At 41.0% G+C, this 21,329-nt stretch overlaps 2 protein-coding genes across 2 annotated transcripts in view; one reads left to right on the forward strand and one right to left on the reverse strand.

Annotated features, from left to right (window-relative positions):
- Window positions 1–644: 644 nt before the first annotated feature.
- On the reverse strand, window positions 645–12,424 carry WBP4 (WW domain binding protein 4). Its single transcript, XM_007438871.3, has 10 exons — window positions 12,163–12,424; window positions 11,006–11,078; window positions 10,353–10,415; window positions 10,143–10,266; window positions 7,998–8,168; window positions 7,708–7,763; window positions 7,180–7,246; window positions 5,615–5,781; window positions 4,374–4,576; window positions 645–1,207 (listed from the first exon to the last, which is right to left on the reverse strand). Coding segments are annotated over exons 1-10 (1,125 nt in total). The 5' UTR covers window positions 12,165–12,424; the 3' UTR covers window positions 645–1,008.
- Window positions 12,339–21,329, forward strand: part of ELF1 (E74 like ETS transcription factor 1) — a 76,445-nt gene continuing 67,454 nt past the window's right edge. Inside the window, exon 1 of the mRNA XM_088139492.1 lies at window positions 12,339–12,517. The gene's annotated coding sequence lies outside the window, so the exon portion shown is untranslated. The remainder of the gene's footprint in view (window positions 12,518–21,329) is intronic.

Here is a 21,329-nt window from a genome sequence, read left to right on the forward strand (position 1 = left end):
TGCCTAACTTGATTCTGCTGATGCATCACCCCTCCCCAGACAAAAGAGAAACAATTCTTTACATATTCATTAATTAAAAAAATAGAGTCCAATCATGCGTGGTGCTGTGTATTACATAAAGAAACATCAAATAATTACAAAAATGAAGTACGAGTGAAACAAACTCAGTGTCTTTGGTAACTCAAACAGGGAGAATAGCTGTTGTTGGGTGTTGGTGTCACCCAAAACGTGGCATGTCACCTTTGACACTTGCGTCATAGGTTCGCCATCACTGTCCTACGATCTGTAACGCTAGCAGAAACAGCCATATAGAGTCGATTCTTATTATTTGTGGTAGTTATGCTCTATAAAGTTGCCGCAAACACTGAATTAGCAAACACTGACCTGCTGCCCCTAAGAAAGGACACTGGTCTGACAGTTGAAACTAGAAGCAGTGTGTCACCTCGTTTGACCTCAGCTGGGAATGTGTGGTCGGGTGACTCAAATTTTTTCACTGCTGTGCGCATGTCTGTGAGTAGGCCAAATCACAAATACGGAATCTGCAAATAATGAGGATCGAGTGTGCAACTAACACTACAGTTTTAGAATGAAGCTGCCATGGGATTTTATTTTTACTCCCCTCCCCCAACCCAGCATTCACTGAAACTTATAAAGAAATATGGCATAAGTAATGACTGTGTTTATTTTTCTTGGAAAAGGATTCACTACAACATACTGATTAAGATATCATGAACACCTTTGACATGGTATTTAAAAATATTATATTTACACGACCTCATAAATGAAAAAAGAAAAAAAAATCCAGCAAACAGAAAGAACATCACCTGGAAAAAAATGTTTTGTACATTTTATACCCAAGATGTTTTTGAAAAACGATGAGCTCTAAAAATTGTGTCTTTACAATCATGTCTTGTAAAGAAATTGTTTAAAATAGTTCATTCCCCGCCCCCCCCAACATCCTTCTGCCTCTTCTTCTGAAGATGCTTCTAGACAGTGCAGTTTAAGACATCAGTGATCATTCAGTCTCTGTCGAATGTTTCGAGATTCAAATTTCCGCTTTTTGAAGACCGGCATTCCTTCGGTTGTGTCGCCGAGAGAAGTGACGGTTTTTTCTTTAAAGATTACTTTGGCATCCTCTGGTACTTCTAAAACAGGGGCTGGGAGAGTGTCACTCTCTGTACTGGGAAGCTCCAAGTCTACATTCTCACTGAATGGAAAAGAAATGAGACGATTGTTGAACAAAAGCTATTTAAAAAATAAAACTGGCCCAGCGTGGCAACTTAGGTACAAAGTTGCCGACCGAACCCTAGCCATATATAAACATATTTCAACTCAACCTATCTTTCCCTCAAAACAGCAGGCTGAAAGAACGCTGTGACCAGCAAAAATACATTTCACAAAATTTATAACCTGCAGATAGAGAAGTAGTATAAATCTAGCTCGGTGTTCCTCAACCTTGGCCACTTGAAGATGTGTGGACTTCAACTCCCAGAATTCCCTAGTCCACACATCTTCAAGTGGCCAAGGTTGAGAAACATTGCTCTAGCTATAAATAATAGCACATATAAGATGGGAGAAGAGATTTTTGGCAAAAGTCACCATCCTGAATAGGCTAAGAGCAATAAGAAAGGACTTATCTTCCAACATGCAAGGATTTTCACGAAGCTACAAGAATGAAATCCTATGTATATCTACTATTGCACATAAAACAAGAACTCTATTTGCTTTTCCCTCATTCTGCTGATCCTATTCTTTAAAACAGAAAATAAGGTGGGGCAAAAAAGTATTTAGTCAGCCACCAATTGTGCAAGTTCTCCCACTTAAAAAGATGACAGAGGCCTGTAATTTTCATCATAGGTATACCTCAACTATGAGAGACAAAATGGGGAAAAAAATCCAGAAAATCACATTGTCTGATTTTTAAAGAATTTATTTGCAAATCATGGTGGAAAATAAGTATTTGGTCACCTACAAACAAGCAAGATGTCTGGCTCTCACAGACCTGTAACTACTTCTTTAAGAGGCTCCTCTGTCCTCCACTCATTACCTGTAGTAATGGCACCTGTTTGACCTTGTTATCAGTATAAAAGACACCTGTCCAAACCTCAAACAGTCACACTCCAAACTCCACTATGGCCAAGACCAAAGAGCTGTCAAAGGACACCAGAAACAAAATTGTAGACCTGCACCAGGCTGGGAAGACTGAATCTGCAATAAGCAAGCAGCTTGGTGTGAAGAAATCAACTGTGGGAGCAATAATTAGAAAATGGAAGACATACAAGACCACTGATAATCTCCCTCGATCTGGGGCTCCAAGCAAGATCTCACCCCATGGGGTCAAAATGATCACAAGAATGGTGAGCAAAAATCCCAGAACCACAAGGGGGGACCTAGTGAATGACCTGCAGAGAGCTGGGACCAAAGTAACAAAGGCTACCATCAGTAACACACTACACCGCCAGGGACTCAAATCCTGCAGTGCCAGACGTGTCCCCCTGCTTAAGCCAGTCCATGTCCGGGCCTGTCTGAAGTTTGCTAGAGAGCATTTGGATGATCCAGAAGAGGATTGGGAGAATGTCATATGGTCAGATGAAACCAAAGTAGAATGTTTTGGTCTAAACTCAACTCGTTGTGTTTGGAGGAGAGAGAATGCTGAGTTGCATCCAAAGAACACCATACCTACTGTGAAGCATGGGGGTGGAAACATCATGCTTTGGGGCTGTTTTTCTGCAAAGGGACCAGGACGACTGATCCGTGTAAAGGAAAGAATGAATGGGGCCATGTATCGTGAGATTTTGAGTGAACACCTCCTTCCATCAGCAAGGGCATTGAAGATGAAACGTGGCTGGCTCTTTCAGCATGACAATGATCCCAAACACACCGCCCAGGCAACGAAGGAGTGGCTTCGTAAGAAGCATTTCAAGGTCCTGGAGTGGCCTAGCCAGTCTCCAGATCTCAACCCCATGGAAAACCTTTGGAGGGAGTTGAAAGTCCGTGTTGCCCAGCGACAGCCCCAAAACATCACTGCTCTAGAGGAGATCTGCATGGAGGAATGGGCCAAAATACCAGCAACAGTGTGTGAAAACCTTGTGAAGACTTAAAGGAAACGTTTGACCTCTGTCATTGCCAACAAAGGATATATAACAAAGTATTGAGATGAACTTTTGATATTGACCAAATACTTATTCTCCACCATGATTTGCAAATAAATTCTTTACAAATCAGACAATGTGATTTTCTGGATTTTTTTCCCATTTTGTCTCTCATAGTTGAGGTATACCTATGATGAAAATTGCAGGCCTCTCTCATCTTTTTAAGTGGGAGAACTTGCACAATTGGTGGCTGACTAAATACTTTTTTGCCCCACTGTATATCTCTAAATATCACACATAAGCAAAACATGTAGGTAGAAAAAAAGAAATCAACGAAAAAGAACGAGTGTACTTTTAAAAAAATTAAAATTAGAATTTGCTTTGAACATTACAGTTCGTTTAAATGTCAAATCTTTCTAATAGTAAATTACTCTGGAGTCTAGGTTTGAAGTACCGTATTTTTCCGTCTATAAGATGATACTTTTTTTCTAAAATCGTTACACTAAAAATTGAAGGGCATCTTATGCGAGGAAGTAAGCCAAGGAGAGAACCGCGCGGTTGCAAAACTGCCCGTGCTTTGTCTCTGCAAACAGACTTCCTCCAATCACGAGCCTTATGTAACTGACGTCAGCTGATGCTGAACAAACCAAGGAGGAAGTCTGTTTGCAGAGACAAGCTATCGGCAGTTTCACTCACGATTGAATGTAATCAGTTATGCAAAAGAGCATGGAAATAGAGCTGCAGAGAGACAGTTTGGACCTCCTCCCACTGAGTATATCATGTAAATGTTACCTAATTACTAAATAAAAATGTGTTCTGCTTTATCTTTAAAATATTGATTTCCTAATTTTGGGTTGGAAAAGTGGGGGTCTTATACATGGGGGGATCTTATAGATGGAAAAATATGGTAAGTGTGTATAAGTGTGTACCACCTGCTTCCTTAACCTAGTGTCCTACTCCTGAGCATTCCCAAACATGTTTATATGACTGTGTTTATAAAGTATGTCATATCTTTATGCAGTAACTAACTGCTTGGACACATGTGTATTGTAAATACAGGTATGACACAAATGCATGGTGCCCCCTTGTACTTACTAAGCAAGTTCCTTACGGAGACAACAATATCTTCAGCCATATCAGTTCATACTATAGCTATTAACCATTACGCTAAACCAGCAAAATATAAAATAAATGTAATTGGGACATTGGCTAATCAGTGTCATTCTGGCCAAATCTAGCTGTCACTGGTCAAGCACCCCCAGGTACATAAGTAGGTCTTACTATGGATCTTCTTCAGTGATCTCCTCCCATTTGCCATAAGGTGTGACCTTTTGAGATGAAGCCTGTGATGTTTCTTGTGGAACAGATGGACTATTCTCATGGTCAGTCCTATCTTGTTTCACCTCCTGCCATTGTCCGTAAGGGCTAATCTTTTTGGGTTTGTGAGGCTTTTCTTCTACTTCTTCATCACTATCCGTCTTCCTCTGAGAAACAAGAGAGGGGATGTCTTGTTACACAGTGATGTTATAACAACAACATTACTTTCTTTGAAAAAAAAAAAAGGAGCCCAAAGTTCAGATATTAGGATTTTTATATTCAGTAAGCATACAGTCCTGGAAATAAGAAAATCAACAATTTTTCAACCACCACCTTGAGTTTACTCAAGCTTTTCTTCCTAATTTTACTGATACAATTTGGACTATTTTGTCAGTAACAGCTACTAACTATACAAATGATAACTATAGACTATAACTACGCTGTATACCTTTATGCCTCTAATTACAATATAATGATAGAAAGGTAGATTTTCCTTTAAGATGACCCAAGTGCACATTTGTTGGAATAGACTACTTTAAACAAAATATTTATGGGCAGGCTAACAGCTTGATACAGTATTAAAGGGCGTGGAACAAATGGCCTTAGCTATACATATTCTTAACAGGGTTGGGCTATTGACTGTATCTTGGCATCAACATTCAATTGTAGAGGGAATAGGGAATGGCCTTGAAGGACAGGAGGAAGAGCTGCTACCAAGGCAACGGTCCAGTAAGTGGGGCCTGAGCCCAGGCCAAAAAAATAACTTGAGAAAACATCTCAGACAAGCCCCTCCCTAGTTCACATGAAGATAAAGTGAGGGTGGGGGAAGCACGTTCGGACTTGCAAAATTCTGTTACTGTAGCTTTTACAATAAAAGTAGTCCTAACCCTATATGGCTTTGGTTCCATATTCTGGTCTACTTAGTTGATATGTTTTCATAAATCTACTCCAAGTAATTAATTTCAAATTAGGAACTTCCTAATTAAATATGACATTTTCTTGCCAAAGGTAATTCCTGAAAGAACAAACATTGTCTGGGAATTTTAGAGCATGCTGATACTGGTCAAACAATGAAAAAAATTATCTATTAAACAAGAGCTGAACTTTAACTGAAGCAAGGTCTAAAGCAGTGAGCAATACTACTTGGAAATAGTCATAGATGGCCAATCTAAGAAACATATTAAAACTGTATTAATATTTATTACCTGAAGGGCTCGTTTTGGCTTTCGTAATTCATTTTTGCTGCCTCCCTTTCTGGCATCTGATTCAGCTTCTTCTGCACCCACTCCTTGGACCTCTTCAGAATGGTTCTCACCTGGATTATTCTTTATTGAAGGAGATACGAAACCTTCTGGCTTCTCCCACGTTGATACTAGGCAACATCAAACAGCTGTTATATGTGACCAGTCTGGAAATTAGCCTTCTGAAAATCTGAAGCATCTGAGTCCGAAACACGAAGGCCCTAACATATATGTCAGTGGGGTCAAATTAATAAGATTAAATTAAACCAATGTTTGTTTCACACTTCACTAGCATAACAGGTACACTCAGATCCCAACTGAAACTGCTGGACCCAATTAAAAATCAAGGATGGACTTCTGTAGCTTTTTTGTTATTTTATAGTTGTACACCACCTTTTAAAAACGTGGCCTCAATTTATAAAGTAAACAATGCAATAAAAATAGCAATGTCTCAAAGTAAGAAGTAGCATCATCCTGCCAGATATAAGGATTTAAAACTGCATATTTATTAAAGCCATAGACAAATAAAAATTGGAATCATGTTGGTAATCTTTATATAACCTTAAAAGGAACAGCTTGCTCTTCTGCTTGGTACCAACAGTCTTTGAAGCAAAAGCTCAACACCCAAAATAGTCACTTTTATGTGAGATGGGTGGCTATATAAATATGATAAATAAATAAACAAATGAATGAATGTGATGAACCAGGGTCTGTTTGAAGCGTCACAAAATTCCTACATAGAAAAAGTAACTACGGCCATCACCAGCAAGCAATGCACGGGAAAGTCATGAGAAATGGAGAACATAGGATCTAACTCTTAGGTATGAATGCTGCAGCCAATTGTTCTCTCTTAGCTTCTTGGGAAAGCAAAACAGACACTATGGTCACTTGCTAGGGCTGGACAACACGGTGACCGTGGACATCTCCATTAGCACCAGGCATCTTTCCTGCCAAGATTTTTTTTTTAAATGGGAAGGAATAGGTGGGAACACTTGGCCAACCTTGTGCATGCTCAAGAGCTAAGCAATGTCAGGCCTGTTTAGCACTTGGATAAGAGTACCTGCAGGCCAGACTGGGAAGTTGAAATCTGCAGGAAAGACAGACAGACAGAAAGGGATGGCAAATCACTTTTGCAACAGTGGTGTGGAAATTGCATGAAGTCATCATGCAAAGTTGAGCTTTATTCCAAAGATGATTTTTCCTTTATACATGCTGCAAAGTAAAGTGGGAACTTCCACCATTATCGTCATGGTTACAATAATGCCTCTGGGTCCATAAAGCTTAACTGGTAGTTAGCTGCCACCCAGTGTGTCCACCTGCCCAGAAAAAAGGCACAAGTAAATCTTTTCTGGGGATGGGAGGATGGACTGGCCACTCCATAATGGAAGCCGTTTTGTGAGACCACCCAGGCAAATTCTCAAAATTCCAAATGCATCCATTGCCTCTCCTATTTTATCTGAACAAAAATATTCCTTGTCTAAGAGATTTGGCTTTCTGGCTTGAGGAGCAGCCAGAATAAAACCTCTTACCTCCAGTTTCCTTGTTGTAATAATAGATGCGGCCATCATCATTCGATCCCGCTACCCACACTGCTGCCTGAAAAACAAAGGGAAAACTAGAACAACCAAGCAGTAAAGGGTTAACTAAAACCTTATTCATATACTGGAGGAATGTAATCAAGTAAAATTGACATCTTTTTCCCCCCTCTCAAACACTGATTTTACCTTGTCAGAACTGGCATAAAGATACATTTATTTAATTTTTTTAACCGAAAATTATAACTTATCTACTCTAAGCTTGCTTCCTTTTTGGCAACAATAAAAGTACAACTGTTGCAGAATCCAATATTGTGGTCACCATACATATCGGAAATTACGCTGTTAAATTAACCTATGTAAACTAGAGACTTCTGGCTAATAAATGTGTTCCTAGATAATCCTGTTCCTAATCACATCCATTCAAAACTGATACAAGTAAACTAATTTTTCAGTGAATTGAGAATAATTTTTTAAAGTTTTTTTTGCAATGTCTCTGACAATAAACAAGCATTCAGTTACCTTCTGGGAATTCTGAGAGGTGTCCCGAAATCCGTCTGGTTTCTCCCACTGTGATTCTTAATAGTAACAGAAATAAAAAAAGATTTCAATTCTATCTGCATTCAGGAAAAAAAAAATATTCATCTTATGAATGATATATATTAAAAGAATAGAGAGAAGAAGAATAAATGGCAACTATAAAAAAAAGAGAGAAATCTGTGGCTAAATATCACTTTGTGTTTTGTTTTTATGGCAACCATAACAGTTTCTGGATATATGACTTTTTAAAATGAGCTTTCCTGCATTTTTACCTCCAGATATCGTGTTGTAATAATAGGTGTAGCCTTCTGGAGAAAATCCTTGCACCCATTCCTTCGTTCCATTGGATGAAATTCCCTTGGTTTGTCTTCCTTTTTTCCTCTTTTCTTTTTTCTCCTTCTTTTCTTCTTGTTTTTTCGATACTGAAGGCTGTCCTACAGATTCTGAGACATGAAATATTAGATTTTAATGCCCACCTGAGAAGTTCCTTGGAGAATCTCAAGGCTAAACAACTTTGCATCCATAGGATATTCAAAACATCTTTGAGGCTCTAGCAATGTCTGCCAAGCAGCATCCTTCATGGGATACAGTGTACAGTGGGGCAAAAAAGTATTTAGTCAGCCACCAATTGTGCAAGTTCTCCCACGTAAAAAGATGAGAGAGGCCTGTAATTTTCATCATAGGTATACCTCAACTATGAGAGACAAAATGGGGAAAAAAATCCAGAAAATCACATTGTCTGATTTGTAAAGAATTTATTTGCAAATCATGGTGGAAAATAAGTATTTGGTCAATATCCAAAGTTCATCTCAATACTTCGTTATATATCCTTTGTTGGCAATGACAGAGGTCAAACGTTTCCTGTAAGTCTTCACAAGGTTTTCACACACCGTTGCTGGTATTTTGGCCCATTCCTCCATGCAGATCTCCTCTAGAGCAGTGATGTTTTGGGGCTGTCGCTGGGCAACACGGACTTTCAACTCCCTCCAAAGGTTTTCCATGGGGTTGAGATCTGGAGACTGGCTAGGCCACTCCAGGACCTTGAAATGCTTCTTACGAAGCCACTCCTTCGTTGCCCGGGCGGTGTGTTTGGGATCATTGTCATGCTGAAAGAGCCAGCCACGTTTCATCTTCAATGCCCTTGCTGATGGAAGGAGGTGTTCACTCAAAATCTCACGATACATGGCCCCATTCATTCTTTCCTTTACACGGATCAGTCGTCCTGGTCCCTTTGCAGAAAAACAGCCCCAAAGCATGATGTTTCCACCCCCATGCTTCACAGTAGGTATGGTGTTCTTTGGATGCAACTCAGCATTCTCTCTCCTCCAAACACAACGAGTTGAGTTTAGACCAAAACGTTCTACTTTGGTTTCATCTGACCATATGACATTCTCCCAATCCTCTTCTGGATCATCCAAATGCTCTCTAGCAAACTTCAGACGGGCCCGGACATGGACTGGCTTAAGCAGGGGGACACGTCTGGCACTGCAGGATTTGAGTCCCTGGCGCTGTAGTGTGTTACTGATGGTAGCCTTTGTTACTTTGGTCCCAGCTCTCTGCAGGTCATTCATTAGGTCCCCCCTTGTGGTTCTGGGATTTTTGCTCACCATTCTTGTGATCATTTTGACCCCATGGGGTGAGATCTTGCTTGGAGCCCCAGATCGAGGGAGATTATCAGTGGTCTTGTATGTCTTCCATTTTCTAATTATTGCTCCCACAGTTGATTTCTTCACACCAAGCTGCTTGCTTATTGCAGATTCAGTCTTCCCAGCCTGGTGCAGGTCTACAATTTTGTTTCTGGTGTCCTTTGACAGCTCTTTGGTCTTGGCCATAGTGGAGTTTGGAGTGTGACTGTTTGAGGTTTGGACAGGTGTCTTTTATACTGATAACAAGGTCAAACAGGTGCCATTACTACAGGTAATGAGTGGAGGACAGAGGAGCCTCTTAAAGAAGTAGTTACAGGTCTGTGAGAGCCAGACATCTTGCTTGTTTGTAGGTGACCAAATACTTATTTTCCACCATGATTTGCAAATAAATTCTTTAAAAATCAGACAATGTGATTTTCTGGATTTTTTTCCCCATTTTGTCTCTCATAGTTGAGGTATACCTATGATGAAAATTACAGGCCTCTGTCATCTTTTTAAGTGGGAGAACTTGCACAATTGGTGGCTGACTAAATACTTTTTTGCCCCAGTGTAAATGAAATTTAACAAAGCAAGTTCTGCTGGACCTGTGGATCTTTTCTTTAGGCTTAGTCACTCTTCACAGTTAGCAGAGATACTATCAGTGAATGGTATCAAACTGGTGGTGGAATGCGATTATTTTTATGGATTTTGTATAGCTGTGTCAAGTGAAGCTGTTAGGAAGAGCCAAAGTTTCACATTATGGCTCTTCTCTTTGATAATCTTGGATCCTACCTGCCTTATGTCCGAGCCTTTTCAAATCTTCTTGGTAAGCCTTTGTGGCGGCTTCTTCCATAGCTGCAAACTCCTTTGCCATGTTTTCTTCTTCTTTTGCCTTTTCTAAGCTTTTCTTTTTAATCTACAATTAAAAGAGGAGTGAGCAGGATCCGTGATACAGGATTTTAAAGTAATCCATTTAGGTTTAAGGAAATCACTTGGAATTACCTCACTAATTTTCTTCGCCACATTTTCCTTATGGTTCTTTCCTCTTTCATGGAAATCAATGCTCTGTAAAAAGAGAAGAGTCATTCCTAAACTACAGAAAAATAAATTGGATGGAACCCATTTACAACTGGGCATAAATACTAAAGCTAAGCACATCTACCAGAGGCCTACAATTAAGGAGAAGGGCAGGAGATATTTCAATCTTGCCAAATGGTTGTCTGAAGAATGTCTATTCTCTCAAAGAACCTGCCCAAGAATTGTTTCAAAGGCAATCAAATCAATGACGTTTGATTCATGCAGGCATTTTAGGTGATTTAGAGAGGTGTCCTAAGCCAGTATAACCTTGTATGAGATGTATTTCAGCTCTTAACTAGAGGTGAAATCTGAAGCAACAACAAGAGTTCCACATTCAGCCCCAAGAATCCAGATCCAACTAAACCTGAAGGTATTAAGCATTAAATGTACAGGGATTAGCTTACATTGCCTACATTTATTCTGCTCTGCCAGCCACAGGAAAAGGCTAGGAAACTAGCAGCACATCAAAGGCTTTCTAAGGCTGGATTGACCTCCTGATGAAACTTAAATCTAAAACTTTACAATCCAAATTCCAGAACGTAGATCCACTTAAGAATATAGTAAAAAGCCCATCATACCGGTTTGTTGTCTGCTATCCAGCACTTGCAATAATCACAGAATTTCTTGGGCTGAGATTTCCAGTAATCGGCCCTAGAAAAGAGATGTTGGAAAGGAAAGGTATGACTTTTAAAAATAAAACGCTCTTTTTTACTTTTGGCAAGAGGCAACACAACAAAACCCAGGTTTCTAACGGAGCACTTTAGTGCCACGGATTTATCTTCTGGACCTAGATAGACCAACCTTGGTGATTTTCTGCTAGGTCTCAGAACAGGGATGGGCAGTTCCCCATCTGTCAAGGATCACAGCTCACTCCCCGAAGCAGAGAATTTGGCATATAACCTGAATAAGGAGGGCCTAGAATTTTCAGCCATCATTTATTGCTTCAGGAGGTTCTAAGGGAAGCAAACTGGGATGGGAGGCAAAGCAGCCCACCACTGTACCTCAGCACAACGGCAGAGTTTAGGCAGTATGATTTTATTTTGCTCCTAGAGCTTTGCGGTGAGGCAAAGCTTAAGGCTGAGGAGGGGACCAGTTCAGCTTCCACTCATTATCAGCTTTGCTTTTGGGGGGGGGGACCACACATTAATCCAAAGAGGGAAACAAGCCTGATGAAAGTTGGCTAGGTTGCCCCCAAATTTCGCGCCTGTCTTGCTGCAACCGGCCGCTTTCCCACCCAGGTCGGGCCCCCCGTCGGAAGTGGCTATTGTTTGACCCCTCCGGGCATCCCACCAAAGCTGGCCGACAGACCACAACGGTGGCATTTCCGGCCACAGCAAGCCAGAACTCCGACGCAGCACCTGGGCCGAGGACACCGTGTGAACGCAATCCGGAGTCCCCACAGAGGACCACCTCTGACGAAGCCAACGGAAACACGTTACGCAGCCCGCCACAAGCAGCGCGCAGAAACCGGGGACACGGAGGGTTCCGACCCCGGGTGTGAAACTGCACGGGATTCTCAACCTGGGTGGCGTTCCCTCCCCACGACGGTTACAAACACGTGTTGAGTCAGTCTGTGAAAGGACCGGCTATTCCGGGAAGCGTGACGCGCCCGTGGGGTCCTTAAGGGTGACCCAGATAGGAAAAAATCGTCCGATCAACTTATTACAATAACAATAATAACAATAATAATAATGGTGTGAGATGAGGAAGGGCGGGGCGGGCCGGGGTGACTCACATGGCTTTCCTTCGTGGAGGGGGGGGCGGCGGCGCCACCCGCAGACGGCCGACCAAGAACTCGGCGCCAGCGGAGGCGCTGTTTGGTGACGTCAGCCCGCGCCGGGCGCAGAGGACGGCATCCTCGGAGGGCCAAGCCCGGCGGCGTTCTCGTCCCAGAGCTGGAGCGCCAGAGGCGGAGGGGAGTGTGAGCGCTCGGCGAGGCGGCGGCTCGGGGCTTTCCAGGCCGGGCCCGGTCGGACGGCTCGGGTCGGGACGGAGCGGGCGAGTGGGCGACGAGTCTCCTTCGCTCGGCCTGCCTCACCTCCCCTCGCCTCGGCTGGCCTGGCCCTCCCTCGGCACAACAGCCCTGCGAGGTAGGCTGGGGAGGCCCGGCGGGGCTCTTTCCCTTTTCCTCCCTCTTTAACTGGCGAGTCGCGGGGAGAGGCGTGAGAACTGCCCGTGGGGCCAGCCCGGGAGAGCCCTCCAGGGATCGGCGTCGAGAGGTCCGGCTCCTCCGGGGGGCAAAGAGCGGCCTGGGAGGGGCTAGGATGGCCGGGCCCCCTTTAGCGCTTTTAGGGGCTACGGGGGCTCAGGAGCAGCTTTTTTATCCCTAAAACCCCAAAATCCCCCCCTTCCGTGAGGCTCTGCTTTGCTGGCTGTGGGATAGGCCCTTGAGGTGTGAATCCGCCCCCCCACCCCCATTTACGTTTAAACAGGCGTGCCTTGATCCCAAAGTGGTAATAATTTGCAAAAATCTCACTAAATTAATCCCATAAATAAATGAGGAGTAATTCCTCCCCTCCCTCCCTTCTCTTTAAAGCCTCCTAAAACTCCTGACCCTCCTGTGAATTTCAGAGTTTAAATATACACCAATTTTCTACCATTCAGCTTTATTGGGTGGGCCTGTAATTTTAGATACTATAATAAATCAACAAGGGGCAGATTTCAGGTTTTTGAAGGAAACCTCAGGAGCCGTCAACCAGAGAGGTGCCATGTTGTACTTGGCTATGGTTTGCCCTAACTGTTGTTTATTGAACAAGCCATCATGGTCTGCTTTATACATCATACAGTATTTCTGGCCGTGAAAGCCTTCGACAATACATACAGTACTAACCTAAAACCAGTCAAGCCGCATAGCTTCGTGAATGTCTGATCCAGGCTGCTGGGATTTGGCTCATTCGAAGAAAAAGGGTGGTGAAGTTGAAAAATTATATTATGGGGGTGCGTTGATATGTTGCAGAAGCTTTGGTGCATCTTCTTACAATCTCCTTTGCTACTGAAATTTGGGGGTATGGCTTCAGTGGCAAAGCAGTTTGAAACTGTTTCTTCCATACTGGCCACTGAACTGAAAACAGAAAATATACATGTTATTTCATACATACATTTGATGTATTTTTATTTTGTAATGTTTTGCTCCAATGCTGCCTGCTTCGCCTGCGGCCCACCTACCAGCCACCCACTCACTTCATAAGTCAGAATGCAATACTTAGCCCAGAAAAAACTCTCCACCCTTCCCTAAATCCTGTTTTCACATGACAGGGTCATGCCTGTCTGTGTCTCCCTCTAAGGACTCCCCTCCCTTTCCTTCTTTGGTTTAGCCATGTGGCAATCAGACACTTCTGCTTTTTTTTGTTAACTAGAGTTTAGCCTAAAATCCAGTTCCTAAATTTTGGATAAGTATCTGAAGCACGACAGCTTTGTGAACCATGATTTGAAGATGCCTTATTTCAGTGAAAACATGGTTCAGATCCTCAGTTTATTCAGATAGAGCTGTAATAGTAATGTGGATGGTCAAAACAGGATCATTTGCTTTTGGACTTTTCCTTGCAATAGAAGTTGCGCTCAAAGAGTTGCTTAATTCCAAGGCTCTCATCAGCTCATCTTTTAACTGTGGTTTAGCTTTAGTGCATGGATAGCTATAAATGAGAACCAAATAAAATAGTTTGAAATAAGCATTTTATTCTTCATATCATCCTTGAAGCATTGAGCATTTTAAATTAAATACTGAACCTAAAGAAATGAAAATGAGGCCTTATTTCTGACATTTGATGGATGCTGTAAAAAAGGCTAACTATGAGAAAGCATTCTAAAAACTACAGAAATTTGGAGAATAATCAAAGTATGAACAAGGTTAAATGTTATAGACGTTCACTCACAGCTCTCTCCCTGTGTTTTTGTGCATTCCCCCAAATACATTTCACAATGTCTGTAACTTATAGGATTGTATGGCAAGCTGTATGGTGAGCAGATGAATGCAGTAATGACTTCATCCCAAGGTCAGCATTAAAAATAAATGTAAACTAATTATATTTTCAAGATAATAAGTATGTTGTCTTACAAAGCCTCACAGATAAATATCTACCTATTTACTGGTACATGAAAGCCAAACCAGATGTGATAATAGCAGGCAGTTTTATTTTCTTTATGGTCAACAAAATGAGGACTGGGATATATGTATCTTATTGTGGCAATAGAAGATCTTATACTGTACTGTAGAAGAGAAAAATATAACTTCTGTTCTTCAGAGTCTTGTTTTCTCTCAGATCTGATCCCATTCTGGACCTAAACCTATGAAGGTGTAAATACAGTGTACAAATAAGAGTCCTATCATAATCCCAAGTACATAATTCTATATTTAGTGACTGAATGACTGCCATCAAGTGGATAAATATGTGTATTGTACCATATGGATTTAGATTTAAGTTAGCATTACATTTTATGGGCAAATACAGATGGATTAATCTAGTGACATTTATTGTGAATTCATGAAGTAGTCTATGAAATAATAAAAGCTGATTTCAGTAGGCAGTAATGTGTGCATAATTAAAATGCTTAAAATTTTTGCAGGCCTCTTTATACTAAATAAACAGGTGTTTAACTTGTTGGGATTATGAAATCTTGTAAGCTTTCACTTGCATGAAACTAAACAATTGTACATTATTTTTGCAATAAATTACTGTAGGTCTGTTGTTTATGGTAGGTTATTTTGAATGTAGCAGATATAGTATTAATTGAGCGCCACATATACTGTTATGGTAGTCTTATAAATTTGTTAGATTAATATGATATTTTTCATATATTTGTAAGAAAAGCTTCCAGCATCAGGCCAGTCACCCATTTAGTCTCCTAGCCAGATGCATTTAGGAAACTCTCAAACTTCCAGAACATTCACTGCTGCTCTTACAGCTGGCAATTAAGGTACGTTTGGTGGGATTTCAGAGATAATAAACAGCCATAAATCCAAGTAATTAATGCTCCATGCATTTCTTCAGCCCCTATTAAAACCATCTAAATTGGTGGCCATCATTATATCTGATGGCAGCAAATTCCACAATGTAATTATAGTATATAATGAAAGATAATGTGTGTGTGTGTATAATATGTGTGTTATATAATTATATTATTTAATATAACTATTACTCTAACCCAAATCTCTTTATCATCCCCAGTTCTCCTTTATTTAGTTCCGAGCTCTAATATTGTGAAAGAGGAAGTAAAACTGTGTATTGTCAGCTGTATCTCTTATTTTGAATCTCTATTGTATCTCCTTAACCTCTTCACTCCAAGGTAAATATTCCCAAATGCTGTAGCTTTTCCTTTTAATAGAATTTCTCTAGTTTGTTAATCATTGTGGCTGCCTTTCTTTGCAGTTTTTCCAGTTTATCATGTCCTTTTTTCAGACGTGATGGCAAAACTGTCCCCAGTATTCCAAGTGCAGTTTTATCGTTCCTACATCCCCTGCCCTTTTTCAGTTCCTTTCCTGATTAGTTCAAGCACGGGATGTGCATTGTTCACAGCCATTGCACATCGGTTCAACATTCTCATTGAGCTATCCAGCGTGACTGCAGGATCTCTTTCCTGATCAATCCTTACCAGCTCATAACCTTTTGGTAGTTCAAATGAGGCCTGGAGGCCTTGGGCTCAGGGGAGTAGAAGACTCCTTGGGGTGAATGTGCATGCAAGGTTGGTTGTGGGCTGTTCCTTCCATGTGAACCATGGTTCTTTGTTTCCCATCTTCTGTTTTTATCATTTGCTGCCCATAATCGTTTGGAATCAGGTGGCCTTACAAATACTGTGTGATTTATAAACAAACAAATAATGTGCCTATTTTTCACCAGTCTTCAGCATTTTATTCTTGCTTACATTATACAGTTGTACCTCGGGTTACGAATTTAATCCGTTCCGTGACTCTGGTCGCAACCCGATTTGTTCGCAACCCAAAGCAAATTTTCCCATAAGGTTCAATGTAATTACCGTTAATCCGTTCCGGCGTCCGCGGACCACGCGTCAAGGGCGGAAAAACGGCCGCGGACCACGCGGCAGGGCGGAAAAACGGCCGTGGACCACGTGGCATGGGTGGAAAAACGGCCGCGGACCGCGCAGCAGGGCAGAAAAACGGCCGCGGACTGCGCGGCAGGGCGGAAAAACGGCAGCGGATCACGTGGCATGGGCGGAAAAATGGCCATGGACCATGTGGCATGGGCGGAAAATGGCTGCGGACCACATGGCACGGGCGGAAAAATGGCCGCGGACCACGTGGCACGGGCGGAAAAATGGCCGCGGATCCGGTTCGTACCCCAAGGCGGAGTTCGCAAACCGAGGTAAATTTTTGCGGCCGGAGCTGGTCGCAACCCGAAAAGTTTGTAAGCAGAGGTGTTCGTAACCCGAGGTACCACTGTATTTGCCATTTTGTCACCCATTCAGCCAGTTGGAGACCTCATTTGGGGGACTTTTCACAACGCTTTTTGATTATACTACTTTGAATAGTTAAGTATTATCAACATACTTAGCTATGTCATGGTTCAGTCCTTAGTCCAGATTTTTTGTAAACAAATTAAAAAGTATCAGTTCTAACACTGACCTCTGAGAGACCTTACTTTAAACATCTCTTTCATTTGAAAATTGTTTATTCCTACTTTAGTTAGTTACTAATTACTGAAAATGCCTGTCTTCTTAGCCCATGGATGCTGAGATGGCTTATGAACCTCTGGTGAGGAACTTTGGCTTTTTGGAAGTCCAAATATATGTTACCTATATGTTTATTGACATTGTTATAATGATCTTTAAGTTATATTTGCTAGTGAACATATTTAGATGTGCGATAATAAAGATTTGGGGTTTTTCTGGCTGTGGTTTTGTTTCTAAGAAATGATTTTTTTTAAGGAATAGAACATGAAGATGCAATAAGAATCTAAATTTTATGAAAAATGTTTGCATTGAGACATCAGCTTAAGGTATTACTGAGTCTTGTGAGCAATAAGTTATATTTCTTGTGCCATAGAAGGTTTCTGGTGGAATTGTAAGTATTCTGGAGGTTTTGATTTAAATCATGTGATTTAAGGTGCATCTATTCATTTTTTTGCAATTGGAGCTGGAAAATCTTGAATTGTTTCAGGTATATGTCACCCAGTGTCCTTTGGGATTGGAGCAAGTTATAAGTACTGCAAGTAAACAAACAGTGAGGCTTTTAACCCCATCAGTAACAAGTGCTTTCATTGTTATTTATTTATTTATTTAATTTATATTTCAAATTTAGATACTGCCCATCTCACAAAAAGTGACTCTATTACATTTTTAAAAATTGTTAACCTATCTCTGAAACATTTGCTATTAGATAAAGATATAACAGTCTCGTGGTGGCTTTCAAGGTTATAAAAATAAAATACATTTATGAGCGTCCAAGTGGTGACCTCGGTGATCGGGTGGTGTGGACCGTTGATCTTCACAGTAGCGCCTGGGTAGCCTGGGGAAGACGCTGAATGCAATAATCACCCTTTCTTCTTTCTTCTCTGTTGGAACATGTTGCTGTGGTGGTTCCTGGTAGCTGGCAGTTTTCATTTCGCCCTGCTGGGCCCAGATTTAGTAGCCAGAAGTTTGTGAGGTCATCTTGATTGCCAAGGGTCCCCTGCCGTGGTAGTAAATGGAAAGGAGATGTTGAGAAAAATAGTCTTTTCTTTCTTGCTGCGGTGTCTGGGCAGCCAATAATATTTTATGGCTGATAATAATGGCTGCTTGCAGGTGACCTATCTGGAAACAAAAGAAACCCTGCCTGCCTGCAGCTTCTCTGCTGCCATCCTAGCACGCTTTATATATTTTTACAGTTTGCCCCATTTACGTTCATAGACAGAGGCTTTTTGATTGATAGAGGCAAGCTATTTGAATGTGTCAGCATGTTCAACCTAGGTTAGGTAAAATTGGCAATGTGACTTTAAGATGTAATGGCTTAATCATAAATGCAGAGACCATCAACTGAAAAAAAAATGTGGAGGCCATCAACTGAAAACAGATTTACACTATAAAGGATAAATTGTGTAATGGATATTGATTGGCAGCCACTTCATGGGGCATTGATCAAAGCCTGTATATAATTAAATGGCTGTCAGATGTGGTGGTGTTTAGAACCAGTTAACACAAAAGATTAAATGTAATCCATGGAATCTAATGCTGAACAAAATTCTTCTTCCAAAGGAAGCAGAAGAATGCAGTTCTCTTGTCATTTCCAAACTGGCTGCTGAAGTTTGGGAAAGCCTTTGAGCAGATTTTGGGATATGCGGAAGATGGCAGAATAGAGGGGGAAATGCCATTCTTATGTCTGCCAACAGAAGCATTTGGTCTGCAAGTGCAGGCACTGGATTCCTCTAATGGCTACTTTCACACATTGTGATGAGCTAACAATTTGCTTTTTTCTATAGTTTGTTAAACTGTACGTGGCCTGGGTCACGTAATCCTAAGTATGAATCATGACTTACAAATCACAGAAGACAACATGCTACACTGAAACCAAGCAAACCACATACAGTAGTGGTTTTGTGTGATATGTGAAACAGTTGTCCTGCTGGGCGTAGTAGTAAATGTTGGCGTTTGTACCTATTTTCCATTTAATCTTACTGTCTTTCCTAATATACATACTTCTAGAGTAGTCATCTTTAGCCTTTTTAAAGATGGACCTTCTTTAGCCACACATGCATTTGGAAAGACTTCTTAATTTTCAATCCACTTTGTTTGGGTCACTGTGTGTCCTGTTTCTAAGGCACTTGTTGTGAAAGTGTGTAAGTCAAAATGAGGAAGGCCAAGGCCCTTCTCATACATGGCTAATTTAGAGCAGCAATCAGCAGACTTCAGGCTTGTAAGAGATACTTCAGTGTTCTTTTCTAAACAAGGGTTGCCTGACCTGTTTTGCGGCAGGATCCTCAGCTGCAGAGCATGACCCCTCTTACGGTCATTGGGGGTGGGGGAAGAGTGTAATTTGACTTTACTTGTTCCCGACTTGAAAGTGCTATTCAGGAAAAGCTGAGTTTTGCCTTCCCATTATCCAAATGGAAAACAAACAAACGTAAGCTAAGCATGGCAATAGTAATGTGTTTACTTTTTCATCAGAATGGGATGACATTTGCAGGAAATGTGTACCATTATGAAAAAATGAACCCTGCCAAATGTTGTGGTAAGTTGTGCAAGTGTTTTCACATTTCACTCTTTTATAAACAAGGTTATTAATATGCCCCTTTTCTTTTTGGTATTTGATTGGCAGAAAGGAAAGCTGTATCATTGGTTGAAGTTTAATAAAAATAAGTACAGGAATTTCCAGGTTACCCAGTCTTATGCTTGTTCCGACTACTGCTCCAGTATTCCCAGAAATCCTTTGCCAGCACAGTTTGAAACACTGCCGCTCTCATCCTCAGTCTCTCCAGTGACACTGTCTAATATACAAACATATACACACCTGTGAACACAAAGCTCAGTAGGGCCACAATAAAATTAGAAGGAATGCTGCTGTCAAAGACAGAAGACAGGAAAAAGACCAGCGTGCACAATTTATATACATGAAAAAAAGAAGCTAATAATAAATTGCATTCAGGAGAAAAATAAATGAGGGAGGAAGACTGAGTTAAAAAACAACAACAACAACACCTAGTACAATTTAAAGTTGTCGGGAGGGAAAGGACAAAAAAGGAACTTGAATTAACCCACCTCAAGAGGATGAAGCAAAAATGGAAATGAAGATGATGAAATAAATAGGTTGCTTGAAAGAGACACTACGTAAAAGGAGATCTTGAGCTGTGGTGGGATGTGCATACAATGGCAGAGGATATGTGTCAGCTACACTGCAACCCTGCAATTTTGTCACCCTTTTCAAAAGACTGATTGGGGCAGCCAGTTGCAGATACTCCTCTGATTTGAGGATGGTCATGTTGATTCCTGAATACTTTCTTTTCTTCCCCATTATATGTCCAAGCACCAAAGATCACTCTTGAAATCATACTTTTTTGGGTGCGTGTGTGTTGAAAGATGCCCTTGCCTCCCTAGCATACTGTCTTGATACCCCAAATTGCTCCTGTTCACATTGGGTTCATAGTTCAGCCACATCAGGTCATACTCCTGGAAAACCATGTTTCTTTTACTTGAACGTATACAAAGAACGTGTTCATTGAATTAAGGAATTCTGAACCCAAGAAGTTCTTTAGACTACCAAAGCTGGCTAGAACTCATCTTCTGTTTCTTTTGTCCCAAAATCCAGTTCTGGTTATCCCTTTTTAGCAATAACATTAATATTAGTTGTCTTGCTACTATTGTTAGGCAATTGGAGTAAGAAATCCTGGCCAGTAGACTGCAAATCTTTCTATCACTGATTCAGAGTGTTGAACTTCATAACAACATACAGGCTTCTGAGAGTTTTGAATGAACTCCAGAAGAGCCTTGTGCTGAACTTGTAATACTGTGGACTTTATTCTGTAATTCGTCTGTGAATCATGGATTCAAGATGGACAACATGAGTTCATATAGTAGGAAATTTTAGTTTGTAGTAACTTTTGTTGCAATATTTGCTGTTACCTTCAGGAGAGTCTAGTGGTTCAATATTTTCAAATATTTATGTTATGAAATATTTCAAAAATCTGCTTTCTCAAACAGAATATATGAGTATTATAAACCTTTGTAATAATTCCATAAATCTTGACCCTGAAAAGATTGTGTACATAAGATGTGTAATAATTGGTTGTAGTGTTGATGTTGCTGTGTATCTGTCTTGTCTCTGAACAGATCAAAGTAACATTTCTTCTATGCCATTTTATCATTGCAATAGTTCTGTGGAATAAACTAAGCTTAGAGATGGTGCCTGGCCCAGGGCTATCCATTCAGCTTCATGACTAGGTATAGAGAACCACGGAGATGACCTTGGAGAAACAATGT

The sequence above is a fragment of the Python bivittatus genome, unplaced genomic scaffold (assembly GCF_059951505.1).
Source record: "Python bivittatus isolate LINGU-HERP-01145 unplaced genomic scaffold, Pbiv_v1 ctg000210_np1212, whole genome shotgun sequence".
Classification (NCBI taxonomy): domain Eukaryota; kingdom Metazoa; phylum Chordata; class Lepidosauria; order Squamata; family Pythonidae; genus Python; species Python bivittatus.

Bases quoted from the DNA above. Each gene is read 5' to 3' on its own strand.
- WBP4 (XM_007438871.3), bottom strand. The intron at 7,764-7,997 runs GTAAAAATGCAG...GTTACTATTAAG, and splicing joins TTACAACACGATATCTGGAG to AATCACAGTGGGAGAAACCA. The intron at 4,577-5,614 runs GTAATAAATATT...CTTGTTTCTCAG, and splicing joins AGCCAAAACGAGCCCTTCAG to AGGAAGACGGATAGTGATGA.